The 19,814-nt window shown below is 38.8% G+C and overlaps 1 protein-coding gene across 1 annotated transcript in view; it reads right to left on the bottom strand.

Moving 5' to 3' along the window:
* Positions 1 to 11,442: 11,442 nt before the first annotated feature.
* Positions 11,443 to 19,814, bottom strand: part of PHF19 (PHD finger protein 19) — a 55,814-nt gene continuing 47,442 nt past the window's right edge. The window contains exons 10-15 of the mRNA XM_063432843.1: positions 18,889 to 18,956; positions 18,280 to 18,450; positions 16,503 to 16,590; positions 13,514 to 13,599; positions 12,556 to 12,651; positions 11,443 to 11,837 (exon numbers count right to left, since the gene is read on the bottom strand). Coding sequence (XP_063288913.1) covers positions 11,489 to 11,837; positions 12,556 to 12,651; positions 13,514 to 13,599; positions 16,503 to 16,590; positions 18,280 to 18,450; positions 18,889 to 18,956 — 858 coding nt within the window. The 3' untranslated portion in view covers positions 11,443 to 11,488. The remainder of the gene's footprint in view (positions 11,838 to 12,555; positions 12,652 to 13,513; positions 13,600 to 16,502; positions 16,591 to 18,279; positions 18,451 to 18,888; positions 18,957 to 19,814) is intronic.

The following is a 19,814-nucleotide window of genomic DNA, read 5'->3' as shown; positions in this document are numbered from 1 at the left end:
CACCCAAAATGTCTTGGCGGGTCACCTTTGACACACGTGTCCTAGGTTCGCCATCACAGTCCTAGGCTGTAATGTAAACACTGCATTTTCTCTGAAAAGACAGTGTTTACTACAAAAAGCCTGAAGGGAATGATTATACTAACCAGAACAAATTCAATAAGCTGTAGTGACTGTAGTGTTCTGGTGACTGTAGTGTCCCTTTAAGATAGTCATGATCATTGATATGCTACTAACAACCTCAATAGGTTAACTCAGCTGGCAACAAATAAATCATCCATATTCCACTCATCACAGCAGTTGCCATCAGTGACCTAATAAGTCTTACATAAAAGCCACACAGGCCATCGGCTATTAGTAAAACTGTCTATAAGAGGGATAATTACTTTCATGTTTTGCCTAAATCCTGAACGTGCCTTACCTTCATTTTCAGCGATGTAACTCTCTTGGCTACAAACATATTTGCCGTTGCAGCTCAATGAAATCAAACGCTGATGCCATTTTATCTATTGCTCTAATTTTGAAGTAACACAATAACTAAATAAATCAAACCAAAGAATGTCATCCAAACTCCTGTTTCAGTATTCTTTTCACGGAGTATCTGGTAATGCAATTCACCATTCAATGACTAGGAAAAATTCCTCTTTATTTTATTGAAGTGTAAAAATCTTTCAGTCAGCTGTTTTGGCTTTACATATGAAATTCACATCACATTATAAAATAACCCTAATGATGTTCAGCAAGGGTTCAAGGTACCACTTCTCTTTGTTATCACTGTTTGGCTCTACCAGCTCAAGCAAGGTTTTAGAAGCCAGGTTTATTCTTAAAATAATTTGACATTTCATTATGGTTTAAAAAGGGACACTTCAGACACAAAAAGGGACACTCCAGACACAAAACCAACTTCATCTTAATGAAGTTGTTATGGTGCCAGGAGGCCCCTGGAGAAACATTTACTTCAAGGGGTTAAACAGCAGCACCCCTGCCGGGTGGCACTCCGCACTTCCTGAATCTGAAAATTCAGACACCGGATGCTGCTTGGGGAGGAATGAATATTGTCACTGGAAGCAACTTTAGCGTTAAAACGGTTTGACAGTTCAACCCCTCGAGGTAATAGTGCCTCCAGGGACATCCTGGCACCATAACAACTACGTTTAGAAGTTGCTTTGGTGCCTGGGGTGTCCCTTTAATAAAGAATAGACTTACTACACTTATAATACCAAGAATGCAAATTTTCATGGAGTGCCCAACTTTAACAGACCCCAGTAGGTTGTCCAAGTTGTATTGGGCATCCTGCATCTAACATGCCATTAGTAAGTAGCAGATTTTAAGATTTTTCTCCATGAACTGCCATTTAACAATTTGGTCAAAGTCAGAAAAATTTGGCCCTGAGGTTTGAGAATCAGAAACCCCTTTCTCCTCTGCCTGATCGAATTACACACACAGACATAAAAAACAAAACAAAAAACACAACACAACAGAAACGATACATTGTCTCCCAATAATTTATTATTTTTCTGTTTTTGGTGTTCAACTTGTGGGAAATGTTACATTCGATACTGATTTTCACAGTGTGATTTTATGACAAAAAAACCCACAAAATAAAAAATGGGGATTGACAATATGAAAAAAAATAAAATACAACAGAGCATAAAATTATACTTTGTCAGAAATACACAGTATATATGTCAGAGAAGATGAAGGAGCCCTAATGAAAAGCAGCAAATTAAAACACAAAACATAGATTATCATAACATAATCTTTCTAGGAGACAAAGTTTAAAGGTCTCATTCAGACCTGCTTGGAATGATAAGGGAGAAGGTAACAGTTTGATTGAGACACTGCCCCTACGGATAACTTTGTTTGGGCTCAATTTAAAAGAGAGAGATTTGCATGTTAATCTAGAACTATCCCTCTGTTATCCTGGAAGTTAAAAACATTAACAATCTAATGCCAGTTTTAGAGGTTAGCTGATGGAGATATGAGCAGAGACCTGAATGCTGACTGCACTCATTCGGGTAATCCAAAGTGCAAATAATTGAAAATTCTGAATGAATTTCACATTTTAGGTCAAAACAGCCAAATTGCAAGTAAATTTCCCAAAATCAGCTAAGCTTTCAAATTGACACTTTTTCCCCGCAATAATTTGAGCTTAGTTTACAATTCCAGACAAATCACACTTAAGTAAATAATACAATGAGCGAGAATATGTGGCAATCAAATCCACAGTAGATTCAAGCTGCAGTTGCAATTTGTCCCGAAATATACAGGTAGATCATAGGTAGAATTCGGTGAACATGTTTAAAAACCCATAGTAAAGGGGCACTAAGCACTAGACCACTGAGCTCTCCCCAGTGCCTGAAGGCCAAGCATGGACTGTGGGTGCATGCGGAAGGCTCGGTTTTTGAAGGGCTGCAAGAAATGGTTTGACACAGAACCTGTGGATGGTGCCAGTAGCATTCTCTGCCTAGTGGTTATAGTGCTTAGAGTGCCCCTTTAAGAAATAAAATAGTCTGTATGAAGGCCTCTCCAACCTGGACTGACCTGAAACAGCAACATTTACATAACTCTTATGGTTATGAGGATTAAAGAATAATCTACTGAAATATTTGACAAGGGCAAGTCAGCATTGAGATTTAAAATCAGAAAAGTTGAAAAAATGTGAGTTTCCATGGTAACTGCTTCCTTGTCACAACTTTGCCTAGAGTACAAAACATCGGGGACATTAGATTGAAAGACAGCTGAACTCAGCAACTGAATTCAGTAGCGCCTGGATAGAAACAGCAGTTCAGTTTTGTCTTCTGAACCGCGTTTTGTGTCTGGGAAGAGTAGAGAACAAAACAAGAAAGTACAATATTTGGAAAACAATCTCTGACTATATTATACACCAGCTTGGGAACTTTCGTAAACAGATAAGAGAGTCTCAAATATGCGCAAAAATAGCCAAACTGAACAAATACTAAAAATCAGCTATTTTATTTCATTAGTAAGTTTTCTGCATTTTTTGGCTTTACAATTTGGGCCCAACTCTTCCACTCTTTGTTCACTCTCTAAAGATTAAACTGCTTATATTTTTACATTCAAAATGACAGAGTCTTGCAGACCATTTCAGTTATAAAATGTACAACTTCTTTCTCGCGTCCATTAGTGCAATGTATGTTCCCAAGAAGTATGCAAGAACCCAAATTCTATAAATGACCAATAAGGGAACGTTGGTACTTTACCACTAAGAGAAACCGATGCCACTAATGGACATTTTGCAGCTGATTATGAAAAAACCCAAAACGTTATTTACAAAACTATGAATGGTTGATGAATGGCAAGGGAACGGCAAACCAAAACATGGGTTCGATAACTCCTGGTTCAATAAATAAATGCCAATAGTGTTGTAAAATCAGTTCTCTTATCTTGAACAGTTTTAAGAAGGTTTTAGGACATCTGTCATCATTTTATGAAGCTGATTATTTTTGTCCTATTTACTAGTTTGAAAACCATTTTCTAGAATGACTTGTTCGAAGTCAGGTTTATTCTTAAAATAACTTGACATTTCATTATGGTTTAAAAAGAAAATCCCCTTCTACATTCATAATTAGCAAGCCTACTGCTATGTTGAGCATGACCAAAGACACACTGTTTTAAATTGATAGACGTGGTTATAGATATGCAAATCTGCTTCTAATATGCTTCTTAGATTAATTGAATCTTCTATCATTCCTGAAGGCATCAGTTTAATACCTAGCAGGCACGGATCCCCAGGTAGAGAAAAGTTCATCTTAAATATTTGTCCTGCTAAAAAAAAAAAGAGAAACAGAACAGCTTTGTAATGTGTAGCCGACTAAGCTTACAGATATATAAAATATGTCCATGGTACATTTAAGGACACCTATCTCTAAATTCAAACAACTGATTGAATTTTGCCAATTGGCATATAAAAAAAACCAAAACTATAGAAAGCATTTGTTATGATCCATCAATGCAGAATGTGTCACAGGAGAAATGGGCTCAAAGTTAAAACATATCTGTAAAGCCATACGCCCCTTTAAGAATAACCTATACCGTTGGTTAATAATTTTAAATGTATATTATGTATAGCCAGCTAATCTAGATTTCATGTGATTTTATTCCCCCCCCTTTTGACCTTCTCAAACAAACGAATACTTGAAACAAATTATTTCAACTCAGGATATCCCAAATTCTGATTGGCTGCTGGCATGGTAGGCTCACATTAAACATTTATTTTGAACAAAAACTGCCCTTGAGTGGATCATCTAGCAGACAGTACAGGTTAAAGTGTGTTTAAACATTAAAGGGACCCTATAGTCACCAGAACAACTACAGCTTAATGTATTTGTTCTGGTGAGAAGAATCATTACCTTCAGGCTTTTTGCTGTAAACACTGTCATTTCAGAGAAAATGCAGTGTTTACATTACACCCTAGTGATAACTCCACTGGACACTGCTCATATGGCTCCTAGAGTTGCTTCCTGGGGCAGTCCTGCCTAGTGTGCAGCATTGCTATTCAGTGTCTCCACCCTCTGCATGCAGACACTGCATTCCATCTCTATGAGGAGATTCTGATTGGACAGGGCTGTATTTGAATTGTGCTGGCTCTGCCCCTGACCTGCATCCTTGACAGCCTCAACTAATCCTATGGGGAAGCATTGTGATTGGCTCAGACCACCATTTCTGATTATGTCAACAGACAGAGGTAGTTCACAGGCAGAGTCAGCAGCTGCATATTTGAAAACTAGTACGATTTTACTATATTTAGGGAGGGAGAGAGGTGGCCAGATGGTGGTTTTAACACAATAAGGTCAGGAATACATGTTTGTGTTCCTTTAATGATTAAAATGTGATTTGTTGCAGGCATAGCTTTTAGGGCTTTTAGGTGCATAGTATGCTATAATATACAATATAATCTTGCAATGATTGTCGATATATCATACATGCACTCAACTCCTCAAGAAGAATTACTTACAGTCAGAATCCTACCTACATTTTGTACATGAAGCAATTCTGAGTACAAAAAGGGGGGAGGGAGGTTAATAGATACAGTTTTATTAATAGCAGCATTATAATCCGAACTATCAAGAAAAATACAATCATTACTGATAGAACGTAATGTAAGTTTGTAAAGTAAACACAAGTTTATATTGTTAAAAACAAGAATACTAACTAGGGATTATAAACTCAGGTATGACATTATTTTCAGAATAGCCTTCCTTATACAAAACATATATATGCTTGGGTGTTTAAATTTAGATCTATGCTTATATGTACACAGGTTCGTTTATATATATATTTAGTAAATATATATTCATATATAAAATGTATATATATCTTACAATGTCATATGTATAGCTGTACTAGACAATTTCTGTAACCGCCATTTAAAAGACTAGCTAATCATCATCCCTTATTAAAGGGTCTTGAGTTATGGTGTATGTTTGGAGCAAGTAAAAACACCAATTCCATTGGTTCAAAAGTGGGCACACAGCGAAGTGGATTAAAGGGACACCGTACGCACTGTATCTGCTTCATCTCATTAAACTGGTTATAGTGTCTGGAGTCCCCTGGTACCCTCAGTTCTTTCAGCATTAAACAGTTCTTAATGTTTTAATGCTAAACAAGAGTCCCTGGCAGTCCATCCCCACTGTGATGCTTTGGATAATAAGGAAGTATTAGCCTGAGCAGCAATGGGCAGCTGTGATTGGCTGAGAGTGTCAGCTGACTGTTTTTAGCCTATCAGAGCTCCACCTGACGGTATGAATGGGTATGACAACAAGGAAGTGTGTAATCTCTGCATTAGCTACACATACAGAAGGGGCCGGAGTGTAGGTGGCCAGGGACTCTTATTTTGTGGCATACTGCACGAACATGGTGCAACACTGAATCAAGGGATAGTGCCAGGGAACTCCAGGCACTATAACCAATTCAAAGAGATGAAATGTTTATAGTGACTACAGTGTCACTTTAAAGTCTACAATGAAAGAGACATCATTAGTACTGATAAAGTTTTGACATAAAATTTGGGAGTATTATTGTTTGCAAGAGATAATATTGTTTTATATTTTGCACAGTCCTTCCTTTTTATTTTACATTGTACCTGCATGGTAGGTTAGAGGTATAACCTACTTATAGGGCTGCTGCCCCTAGTGGATTACATACAGTATAACACTATCCTAAGTTTATTTGATATTGGCTTTTTAACACCCCTTTGAATAGAGTATGTGTATTACACCTTGACTCGACTTTGTATTTGGGGTTGTGCAAGTCTTTTTTTTTTTTTTTCTTTTTCACTCCAACATAAGATTTAATTCCATTGGTAGAACTAGGAGACAATAGAATTGTTCCATTGATATGTACTAACTTTTGTTAACATGGAATAAGAGCATTGGTAATTTGCTGGTTTATTGGGGAACATTTTCAAAAGGGAAGCAAAACCCCAAAACACAACCCTCAAATTTTAAATTAACTTTTCACATAAAGGAAAAATGGTGCCAGGAGGTCTGGCGCACTCTTAACGAACGGTTTAACCCCAAAGGGGCCTCCAGCGCTGAACTCCGCTCCCCCCCAGCAGCATTCTGAAATGTAACTTTCAGGAAGTGCGGAGTGCCACCAGACTAAGAGGAGCCAGCTGATGCTCTTAGCTTGTCAGTGACCCCCCATTTACAAAACTGGCTTGGAAATTTAAAGCCAAAACCGCTGAAAAGGAAGCACTTGGGAGAATTTTTTAATTTTGGCTTTACTGGCTATTCACTTTGAATTCCTGACAATTATAACTTTACTGAATAACCCGGCTAGCTTTGAAATCCAATTTTAAATTCCCCACAATGCACTGTTTAATGATGAAACTCTCTTATCTTACATTTTCGCTATGGTTTTAGAATCACATTTGGATTGGAAAGGAAACTGATCTAAAGAATCATTAGACATGTATAGAACATGGGAGCAGTGTCACGCACTGTAAGAATAAGTGGCTTTTATGTGATTGAACGAATTGTGTAAAACGCCTCACTGCTACCAGCCCTAAACAGTTACTGACCACAGATCACTTAAAAAGATAGGGTTATTCAATACTGTGAGAATTCAAAGTGAATTTTCAAATTTAAGGTCAAGATAGAAAAATCTGTCAGTTGCGTAGCAATATAATCCAGGGTTTCAGCTTGGCTACTCTGGCCTTCAATTTGAAACCCACTTTGAATTCTCGCTCTGATAAATACCCCTGAAAGCTATATGAACCATTCGGTACTCCAGATGTTGTGGACTACATCCCCCACAATGCTCTTACATGCTCTTACAACCATAATGCTGGCAAAGCATCATGGGAGGTGTCGTCCAAAACATCTGGCGTGCAGAAGGTTGCCTATGCCTGGGCTAGTGTGTTATAAAAACATAGAATGTACTAAGGTGCTCTACTCACTGCTAACCACTAGAGGGTGTTTTTTCTGACTATTACTCTGAAAAGGCTTTGACGGAAAGAAATTGCACTGCCTTTGCCATGAAATTGCTACACTTAATAAAAATAAAAAGTTCAACGAGATACATTTACTTTTTGTACATTCTTAATAGCCATTAAAATTTTACAAAATGAAACACTTGCTTAATTATATAAATTTCTCTTCTCCCTTTATTTATTTTTTTAATATATTTTTTTTTAGTTTGGCATTATTTAGAATAATACTTAATTATTATTATTATTTTTTAATTTACAGACGTTTTTGCTTCTAAACCAATACTATAATTTTTAACTTTAACCCCTTAACCCCTTAAGGACACATGACGTGTGTGACACGTCATTATTCCATTTTATTCCAGAAGTTTGGTCCTTAAGGGGTTAAGGACCAAACTTCTGGAATAAAAGAGAATCATGACATGTCACACATGTCATGTGTCCTTAAGGGGTTAAATCAGCCAGGGAATCTTTACTTACAGGGTTAAATCACTTACAGCAGTATTTACTAGAGTCAGAATTTAAAGTAAATTTCAAATCTAATGCCTGAGTAGCCGAAGTGGAAGTATAACTAGCTTAGAGACTTAGATACTATCCAGTTTTGGCCTTAAATTGGAAATTCACTTTGAATGATCGATTATAACCCTGTAAAATGGAAACTGTGGAGAATCGAGAGGGATTTTTAAAAAAAAAATTCCATCACAAAACACCACACAGGGAAAAATAGCAGAAAAAATACAAAAAAACCTCTACTCTGTTCATTTTGAAACAGAAAAAAATGCATTTTTCCCCCTCTGATCAGCTGACAAAAAAGACAGATAATCGTTTGTAACTAAACATTCCATGGAGTGCTTAAAAACAACTGTTTGTTTTATCAAGAAAATGTATATCTGCAGATAAAGGGCTCTTTTATAAAGATTTTTTTTTTTTAAATAAAATATTTTTCTTTTGCCGTTCTGAGAAGTGAATTTCTGATTAAAAAATAATTCACAATTCAGTGAATAACTGATAAAAAAAAAACCTGTTTGATTACACTATCAATCAAAAAAATAAATGTCAGTTTGTACAGGAGAGGCTGTGCACAAACTGGCATAGACCGCGATTTACTAAGTGCTTTGAAGGGTGTGTGACTTAAAGTACTAATTTCATAAGATTATTAGGAATATGATTTAATTATTATAAAATCTGGTATTCTTATCCATATTCTGTATCCCAGTATTTAGAGGGATACAATTCAGAAAAACTAAGCCGATATTCAAACACCAGACAGAAAATATCAAACTTTGGGCGCACAGGTAATATTGACATTTACTACAATTCCCATAATCCTCTGTTGTCATAGTGTGGTGGAAGACACTAGAAGCACAAGCTTGAGGAGGATGCAGAACTAGATTTATGAATTTGATATATGAAGGAATTAGCTAGTGGTGCGAACAGGCTTTAAGCCACCCTACATCAAGGTCAATGGTTCACACTGCAATAGATTCCAAAGATAATTTCTACATTACTGTGGCTCTTTGCAGATCAGCAATAGGGCTGCCTTCAGCTAACATGTTCCTAAATGATGCCAGGAGACCAGAACACAGGTAAGCTGATGCTGTACTGCGCAATTATGATGTGAATCCTCAATTTTGCTCATCAAAAGCAAAAAGCTACACACTGGACATCATAGGAATCATGGTGTTTTTTTTTTCTTTTTTCTACTGAACCATCACAAATTTAGGATAATCTGTTTCTGAAGATACTTCCATACCCATCCCAAGGCTGACTTGCTGTGATCAGCCCATGGAGGCTGTAGAGGAGTTTACCAAGACTACTTATAAAAATTCTAATTTTTCCCATCTAGACCAGTAGTTCCAAAACAACAGTCTAGGATATATGTGTTTCCCTTTTACAAACCCAAGATTGTTGCTGGACCGTGAGGATTGGTTTAAGATGCACGGAACTAGAATCTTCTACATATAATTCAGGGTTAACGGGGGTTGAACAGAGCTGGGTGTAAATGATAAATTCATGGTTCTCTAGTTTACCCTTAAATGTGGCCTTTTCATTTTGATGTGAATTTGAATCTCTGATGGGGAAGAAACTCACAGTTGCACATGTGACAATAGAGGTCAATAGATTTCCCACTGGCGAAGTCCCAGGTATAGATTCAGTTACGGGATCCCACCTGACACTGCCATGAGTTTATCACCTTCATTACAGACTGAAGCCAGCTGACTATAAGCAAAGGTGGCCTTGACTTCCCCATTGTACAAGGTTATTTAATAAAGTGGGAATTCAACATGAATTTTAAATGTGAGATCAAAATAGGCAGTCTGAAAAAAGTCAGCTATGCTTTCAGTGCGGCAACTCTGGCCTTAAAATGTGAACTTGACTTTGAATTCTCACGTTAGTAAATAGCCATGTTAGTGTACTACACAACTGTTTTTCAAAATGTACCTTAAAGGGACACTATAATCACCAGAACAACTACAGCTTAATGTAGTTGTTCTGGTGAGTATAATCATTCTCTTCAGGCATTTTCATGCAAACACTGCCTTTTCAGAGAAAAGGCAGTGTTTACATTGTCTCTAGGGACACCTCCAAGTGGCCACTCCTTAGATGGCCACTGGAGGTGCTTCCTGGCTCAGGGCTGCACAGTAGGCAGCTCTGCCGTTCAGTATCCCCACGCTCTGCATGGGAAAGCTGAATTTTCCTCATAGAGATGCATTAATTCAATGCATCTCTATGATGAGGTGCTAATTAGCCAAAATGGTGTTTGGCCAGGCCCCCTTGCTGATTTTAGCCAATCCATGATTTCTCCATGGGAAAGCACTGGATTGGCTGAAAATCGACAATTCTGATGATGTCACCAAGGCAGTGCTGGAAATAAGGTGAGTTTTTTATAACTTTTAAGGGGGCTGATGCGGGGCAAACCACCTAAATGGTGGGTTTTGCACTATAGTGATCCTTTAACCCCTTAAGGACACATGACATGTGTGACATGTCATGATTCCCTTTTATTCCAGAAGTTTGGTCCTTAAGGGGTTAAGTGAGCCAGGTGCACCAAGTGTAGCTATTTACTCCTTAATGCAGCAATGATTGTCCATCCTTGTTTGCAGTTTTATTACCTGCAATTTTACATTCTTTTTGGTGGCCCTTAAGCCAGCAGAACATACAAATCACAAACATTCACTATTTCCATATATCAAGTCACCACTAGAACACTGGTATTCGAGGACTCGTTTTTTTTTACATTTGCATTTGAGTCAAATTTAGCTGTCAATTATATTTAATTAACTGATTTTGTTTATACGAAACATCCTTTATGATAAAGTAATCATATCATATCAGATGATAAAAAATAAAAAAATCCTTCTTGGGCACACACCGTAACAAAACATTCGGCACACGTCTATAAAATTATGGCAGTGCAGGTTACATGATCCTGGCAACAAACCTATGCTCTAGATTTAGAATTTTAAATACATTCTATAAATTTTTACAGCTTTTATAAAAAATATGTTTAGCTCGGTAAATGACCTAGAAATTTGTTGGACTAAATATTTAAAATAAGTAACCGTATGGTTGCAGGGATGCAAATGCAAAAAGTATCTACAACAAAACCTTCTGGGGCAAATATATGATAATCTAGCCTTGCGGCACATCCCCAAACTGCTCGTGTAAAAAATACCTTTGTGGCATTTAATAAAAATTTTTTAAAAAGTCAGTTCCAGCGGTATGTTGGTTAAAAAGGTACCAGTATAGCAAGTCCATGTTTGTACCCTGTTTTAAGTGCTTTCCTTGTCGGCAGACGTAGGTGTCATATTAGTAAGTGTGTATATCTCAGCAACGCCTACATAGCCTTTCTCCACGCCTACAATACAACCTACAGATTACAGCTTTTTCCCCTCTCTTTGGGAATATATACTGCACACAATTCTGGAGCTCTGCTCAAAAACATTCTTTTTTAATTTTTTTTTCTTTTAGAAAAAAAAAAATCCTTTGGTTCTTTTTTTTTTTTTATGATTGGTCCTAACGTAATACATGTTTGGGTCAATAAGGAGTGGTTCCTTCCCACTCGACCAAATACTGAACTTTGCCCTCGGGCGTTATCCTGCGGGCCAACACCTGATATTTTTCGCCGCATGCCAACCTCCCAGCCGCTCCGAAATAACTGGTGATGGAAGATTTCAAGTGGGAGAGGCACGTGTCATCTTCACTGATGCTTTCAAAGGTGTGGCTGTCGACACCATTATCTTGAAAATCAGAGGTCCTGGGATATTCTAAGGATTCGGTCACACAGCTGTTCTGCCTCTCCGTGTGCTCCAAAGCTCGTTTCTTCGACTCCACGGAGGAGTACATTTTGGTGGCCAACTTTCTCTTCCGGCTACCAACATTACCCCTGTAATTGAGAACCAATAATATTAACATCATGGCATACACTGTGTCTGCAGTTAGAGCTCAGCAGACCAGGAAGCTGCTCAGCCAATCCTGTCACTCTACGCTTTCTATGGAAGTGCTAAGCGCACCTTCTAAACCCCAGCAACAGAGCTGAAGGTTTCCGTAGGTTAAAGGTCAGCAGTCAGCTTAATCTGCAGAATTAGGATCCACAAAAACCCACACTGTGCAGCCGCTCAAGTTATCAAATATAGCTATATTATTGGTGCAAATTGGGAAAGACTGCCGCTTGGGTGGGCTTATAGAAAAAACAATTTATTCATTTTATTTAAAGAGAGCAGGGAGCCTCCAAATACTGACTCAGTTTTCTTTGTCAAATTATTTTTAATGGGACTGACAAAAAATGGGTGTCTCCCAGAACACATAACCAAACCTCTTGACTGCTATTCAGATAACACAGAAACTTCACTTCCATAGTATCCTTTTAAACTTAACAGTAACAACAGGCTGCGAGTGCACAGGGGGAGCCTAAAATAAAATAGGGGAAAATCCCTTTCCCCATAACCGCTACAGTCAGCTGTAGTATTTATGGTACCTGAGTGTTTCTTAATAAAAATAGAAGGAAATAAAAATGTAAAAAAAGACAAAGACCCCACTGACCTTGAAACAAGTGACATGTGTTTAACAATGAATCAGGCACAGCACAGCTGCATGTTACATACCTTGACTCGTAAGACAGGCTGGTGGAAGCAGATCCAGATGTGCTGGCTGCATCATTAGAATCTAAGTCCGAGGTGAAGTTCTGTCCTGAGCTTGCGCTGAAACACATCAAAAGTTGGTAAATAATACAGGTAATGTCTATTTTTACAATACAGGAAGGTAGAGGAAAGCGCATGCAGTGTACAGACAAAGAATACGCTACCTTAAGCTACTGGTTACACATTCTAATATTTTCAGATGTGAAGCAAAATCACTTTACACATGAATGGCCACAGACAGCTTAGCAGATAAGGGCAACATGTATAAAGAGAAATTCTGGAGCAAAGTAAACAAATGAAGCAGTTGTCATAGAAACTAAAGTAATGCTTCTGCTGATTGGCTCACTTAGAGCTTCACACCATTACTCAGTAGGGGAGATTTCATCGGGTTTCCATGGCGATTGCTCCACTTTTACAACTTTGCGCAACTCTTCAAATTACCATCAGATACATCTTGCTTAATGCTTTTAGAAGAAGAGAAAGATTCTCCCCTCCCAAATATGGAATTTAAAATGTCTTAAAGTGTATCTGGTATGGGTTTGTTTTTGGCTTAATTCTTTACATACCGGACTTTTTAACTTTTTTAAGGGGCTTCATTTCCTGAATGTTAATTGATAATCCCTACTGTGTAACTTGCCCGATAACGGAGGTCAGCCAAGAGATAAATTGTAAGTAGTGAGGTGCCAGAAACACGATTAGAATTTAAGAATCTAATATTACGACAAAGTCTTGGGGTACCTTCACAAAAGGTAAGGAAAATAGTCTCTTCGACAAAACAAATGGAACATAACCTGGTTGATTATGATAAAGAATTGCATTATGATATAAACAAAAACAAGATAGATTGTGCTTATAGTTTTTCAGACTGGTATAAAAATAACTTGTTTGCTGGCAGACTATACATTCGTGCCATCCAGTTTACCTTTTCAAACTTTGGATTTCATCCAGAGTAAAGTCAAAGATGCTGGCCAGATGGTGGTTTGTGCTCCAGGCAGATGTAAAATCACTCTGTAATTTAAAGAGACAGAGTAAAGGAATAAGGTGTGTATTATTATTATTATATTTTTTCTTTCTTTTAAACTGCTGGTGGAGGGGACCCTTTTAATCTACTATGATATCAGAATCAGGGTCTGAGATGTGTAACAGTCTGTCTCCCGTTCCAAAAAAGACTTTGCCGACATTAAGAAAGCCAAGTTTTTTTTTTTTTTATATTCTTTATTTTTGCAGCGCATATGAGGGTAACATACAGGCATGAGGTACCCCAAAGGCAATCCACATGCATATTTCAAAAAACAAAGGTTACATAACATGGAGAGCAGTGGGATATGGTTGTACAATGCACTAGTTTTTGTTTTACAAGCAAGCTGAATACATGTTATTTAAGCAGGTTATAGATTGAGTTTCTATCAACGTGAAGTATTATAGGCTAGCTTTGGTAGGTAATTCGGTTGCTATAACATAGTTTTAACATGGAGTCTATACATTTCTAAAGCAATTTGTTATGTTTAGCGTTTCAGCGATATCAGGTGTATTAACTATTGACATTCAGATTTTCATGCTGGTATTTAGAGACAGTGAGTTGATAGTCTAGGGGTGTTGTGTAAAATCATAAGCTGGGCAAGTTACAAGTCGCTATGGCAAGGCTGCGGTCTGTGCTAAGTGTGGTGTGCTGGGCGACACCTGGCCTATCCCTACACTGAGTGTAGCCGGCTAGTGATAAATACAGTGCTTAATGATAAATACAGTGCTTAAATGGCCCTGCAGTAAACAGATCTTAATCGCCTCAGCAGTACACAAAACGGACTAGTGCTTAAGGCATAGGTGTAGTACAGAGGTGTAATGTTCAGTGTCCACCTGGGTGTCCTGATGCTCAATGTGGCTTGGTGGGGCAAGTTTGCCGTCGGTGGCTTGCTGGTGCGTGGACATGAGGCCCCAGGTATAGTCTCTTTCAGCCTATGCCCCTTTGATGGAAGCGGGGTGTGTTTGTCGCTGGGTCTCGGCGTCTTGCAGCACTGTGCTGTGCGCGGTGTCCAGGTGGGCTTCGTGATGTGTAGGCGAGTATCCGGAGTGGCATTGTGCCCCAGGGCAATTCGCTCGTCTGTAGCGTGGGTAGATTGCGTAGGGCTGCCAGTTGCCGCTCTATGTGAGTATTCCAGAAGCGATTTTGTTGTGCCGTGATTCTCTGTATGAGCTCCGTCCTATGCAGCTGTGTCGGCCACGTGGTCTTCATGCGTTTCCCGCTGCCCGCCGCCATTTTAGGTGTGCCTTGTAGGGGCTTGCGTTCTTGTGTGCCTGGAACAGGCTTGTGCTGTTGTCTCTGCCGGTTCTTTTGAATGTCGAGTGCGGGCCGGGATGACCCCCGCCGGCCCGGGGGGGGGGGGGGAGGAAGGCGAGTGCATCTGAGGTCGCGTCTGCGGTGTTACCAACCAGGAGAGCGGCCGCCTCTCCCTGGCTCGGCCGCATGTAGGCCCTGTGTGCTTTATCTGGGATCCCAGGTTTTGAGAGTCTCGTTTGTGGGTTCCTTCAGTGCCCCCGGGTTTCCCCAGCTCGTCCTGTGTCCTCTGCCTTGTGGGTGAGTCGGTGTTTGGGGTTTTTAACCCCATTATCGCTGTTTCTTGCAGGAGCTGTTTTACCACACGTCCACCCTGCTCGGCAGCCAGGCTCCGCCCCCAGAAAGCCAAGTTTTTGTTTACATTTTTACAAGGAAATTGTTTTCAAATTGCAGTCCAACAAGTGCTGCAGTGCCAGCACCCAAATGACAGTCCTCTTCAATGCTCTTATTTTTAGAATTGTAAAATAACTTCAGATTCTAATAATCCAGCAAATTACTATACGTCTCATTTAAAAGGGGCCACGCCACATAAACAAAACTTCACACCAATGGCGCAGAAAACAAGGCCCATTCAATTCACACCACCATCTGATTTCTGCAGCAGTTGTAAAACCAAATTAGAAATAAAAATTAAAACTTTTCCATCATTTTAATTTCATTCTAAAAACAAAATCCAGCCCGACTACATGAATCCACAGTTTCGAGGACACAAACACATACACACACCCACACACTCAGTCTCTGCAGGTGGCAGGATACAGTTGTCTCAGGAGAAGACAGAATTAGCTAATAAAGCAATTGGCAGCAAGACTGACCCTCTGCGGTCTTCACAAACTACGAAAGGATGTCGTTAATGGAAATGTATATATTGTTTGTGAGGCAGTCGGGACGTACACATCTGTGAGCAAACTCTTGTGCCAAAGATTTGTTAAACATGGATAATAGTGAACAGATCTGCATTTAATCATTGGAAAAGATGCCATTATGATGCTTTTCAACATTAAACTCTAAGCACCAAAACCACTACAGCTTAACAAAATGGTTTTGGTACATAAAGCCAAGTCATTTTTGTCTGGCAATGTCAAGCATTGCTGTTTCAGAGAAACAACCTTTACATTTGACAGATCACGCCTCTTGCGCCATCAAACTGACAGCCACCAGAGACTTTTCCTCCTTAAGACCCCGATTTAAAATAAATAAAATATCTAATTTCCACGAGAAGCATCCGATTGGCGCAGAGCACTAATTGCAAACAGGAGATTTTTTTTTTTGCGGGAGAAGTATAATCAAGCCGGACACATGAAAGAAGACTGCAGAGGGAGCATAGGTAGGTGTTACAGAAGAGTAAAGCTCACAAATCATCTCAGAATATGGTGGCGCTAAATCGGAAGTAATGGTATTTCTCGAAATTTGACACTGAATACATCATGTATCTCTGTGATATATGTATTTACTGCGTTTGGTTTGGGATTTATGTTAAATGGAATCTGTCGTGACAGGTTGGGTGTGCACGGTGGGCAGTGTATATTTTTTAAGTCTATTTTATAAAACAACAAAAAAAACTGAAATCAATACTCACGCTTGGAATAGCATCTTCCAGAAGAAATTTGGCTGGTTTCCTTCGAATACCTCTCTTTTTCTGCCGCTGACATTCATGTGGCAACAAGCTGCAAGAGAACAGAAATAGAAAGCAAAAATGTAAAGGTAGTGGTAAATGGAAATTACAACATTTTCACTGCACAAAATAATCTCTAGCAATAGCATCTACGTGATAACTTGGAATAGAACATTTGGCTTTCGCTTCTTTCCTAGTAAGTATTAAGGGCGTTATTATTACACAACTTAAAGATTATCATGTTATTAACCTTAACAGGATACAAAATCCGAGCTGACCTTTGCTGGGAATCAAACCTGTGACTCTAACAAGTTTTAACTAATGTAAAAATTCATGGTGAATTCCAAGAGTTTCCAATTTAAGGTGAAAATATCCAAACTGGAAACTTTCTCCAAGTCAGCTGTGCTTTTTAGTGTCAGCCCTTAAATTTGAAATTAACTTTGAATTGTCACTATAGTAAAAAACATCATGATATGAAGTACTAACCAGTGAGCAATACCATCTCATCATTTAGACAGAGAGAGAGAGGGAGAGAGAGAGTACTTTGACTAAACTTGAGTATTTTGCTACCAGTCTATTTAAAGCGAGGTGAAGATTTGAATGCACATGGAAATGATTACTGACCATGTCATTTCAAATGTTAATATCTAAAGCTATTAAATATGTTAATACCTAAAGCTTGTTAGGGAAGAATAAACTTTATTAAATCTTTGTCTGTCTCTCCACTAATGGTACTCTACATGATACACCGGTTCTGCATAGTTCTATATTATTAGAAAGGCTTCAGACACTGTTGCCATATTAGCCAAGTCCAGCTTAGTTTGTCTAATTTCTTAACTGTGCTCAAACCTGATCTGACAAAAGTCCATAATTGTTCATAATTTGCTATGATCTTGTTAGCTTCACCCTTATTTCTCTTCATGTCACCGTAGTCAGTAAGACTCCTCTGTCCTGTACTCTTAATACAGTCAGTGTGCCAAACTCCATATAACCTGACCAAACCAGGTTGTGTAACAAAAATACCACTCAACGACTTAACAGTAGGTACATCTTTTCAGATTCCACTTAACCCCTTAAGGATCAAACTTCTGGAATAAAAGAGAATCATGACATGTCACACATGTTGTGTGTCTTTAAGGGGTTAAAGCACTTTAGCTTGCTGAAAAGCTTTATTTGTGACAAGTGTGCCCTATTTTTTTTTCATGTTGGAAATAGTGCAGGTTCTAATAGAAATCAACACTTTTATTAATTGTACTGGTTACACCCCTTGCATATTCAAGCAGACAACTGGTCATGTTACTTCCTAGTTCTTTATTTTATTTGCACTGAACTCAAGAGGCAGTAATTGCCCAGAGTGCTTGCCTTGCAAAGATTTCTCATTGAGCTGCATTGGGAAGTCTGTGATTGGACAGCCCCAGAAAGTATGGGCGGGGTTAGAAGGGGAGGGCTTGCAAAGGCAGCAGACAAGAGTTCTGCAGTTTATGTAAGCTATTTTTAGATTTAATTCCAATGAAAAATTACATAATTAAATGCACGCAAGTCTTTATTTGGGGTAAACAGTGGCGTTTTACATTTATTTAGGCAGGGAGTGGCCCTTTAATTACCAAGGCTATAAGTTGTTTTTGTTTTTACTTTGTACTTGAGTACTCTCAGAACAGAATGCAATACCAAAAACTGGTAAACAAGGATATTATTAAACACAAATATCAATCAAATGACAGACCTCATGAGATCAATCTACCTGTTCTTATGGGAATATTTGCTTCTTCCTCTCTTCTTCGGGTCAGTAGATCTGCTCTCTGTCTGAACTGTCCCCTTGTCGGGAAGCAGCTTTCCTGGTGGACTTGGAGGCACACGGATTCTCAGCCGGAAGATGCACTTCTTTCTTTTTATTTCTTTGCCGCAAAGGAACCTAAAACCAAATGAGTTACAGAAACAAGTATGGGTGTAAATTCTACACCTGAAAACATTGGTAAATATCCTTCCTCATCTTGAGAGGAAGAGCAATACAGGACAACCTTGGAATCTTTAGAAGGCAGAGAAGAGACTCCTGGGCATGGTGTGTAGATGCACCACACGCACAAACAGGCAAAGATCTGTGTATTCTGCCACATTGAGCATGTGCCTAGTTCTGGGATTTTACAAACTGGGTACTCACCAACTTTTACAATTAAAAAACAAACAAAAAACAATTAAATACAAACATGCATTTTTAAATCCGAACACATATATTTTGCCATTATGTTTGTTGAGGTCAACTATGACCATGACATGTGTCTTGTGTATCGCTCACCATGACATGTGTATATAAAGTTACCGCAATGCTAAGTCAGTTGCTAGCTTGTCTCACCTGCTCTTATAGCTGTTTAATGCTTCCAGCAGATGTTGCCCTCTATCTTCTGCTGGGGCGATTGACAGCTAATAAAATAAAATTATTGGATTATCATTAAAACATCTGAATTATATTAATAAAATATACAAAAAAAAGTTAATACGACAGCAACAGAGTTGTCATGCAAAGTGTGACCTGCAGGAGGCGCTCAAGCCATCGCTAATTTATATCATTTCCTTGTAAAACTGAGGCTCTCCCAGGGAGTATAATACATTACAGAAATCCTAGAAGGAAGAACCCTCCAGACATAAGATACACAAGACAAATTCTAACAGGATGAAGAGCATACAGTAACACAAGCATGACAAACTATGTAACCGGTTTGGAAATACTGACAAGACAAACGATTGGTGACTCAGAATACATCTATTGCTGAATGTAAACCCATGGATGCTTTTTCAAGATGCATATTTTAGAAGTGTGACCCACTAACGGTAAGGCTGGTCAATCAAAGTATGTTGCACACCCCACTTGGCAAACAGAACGCCACCTACAGTTATAATTTCAGCTTGCTCCTGTGAGGCATGGGAAATTATCCCGTGGCCAAAAGATTTTAATCTCACTTTTTCCCCCCTTGTCTTTTGGCTTCTGTAACAGTCCCAAAATTCATAGATCACAGACAGTCTAATCCCCCCCCTTTTTTCCAACATGAGCCTCTCACATGCCCACGTTTTCATTTCCCAGAAACTGGGATCCAAAGGGATATTGTGTTGCTTGCTTGCGTTCTTACAAATGACAAGCAGATGGAACAGATTGGTTGGAGCCCATCCTTGATTGGTTACAGAGTGGAGGATACAACTTGGGGAATTTCAAGCCAACTGTCCTATTTAACCCATCCCTGGCCAAAGAACTGCATCCTCACTGATCTTTAAAACTCTACAGGG

The sequence above is a fragment of the Pelobates fuscus genome, chromosome 9 (assembly GCF_036172605.1).
Source record: "Pelobates fuscus isolate aPelFus1 chromosome 9, aPelFus1.pri, whole genome shotgun sequence".
Lineage (NCBI taxonomy): Eukaryota > Metazoa > Chordata > Amphibia > Anura > Pelobatidae > Pelobates > Pelobates fuscus.
The sequence above is the reverse complement of the archived record's forward strand: the minus strand, read 5'-3'. Positions and strand labels throughout refer to the sequence as shown.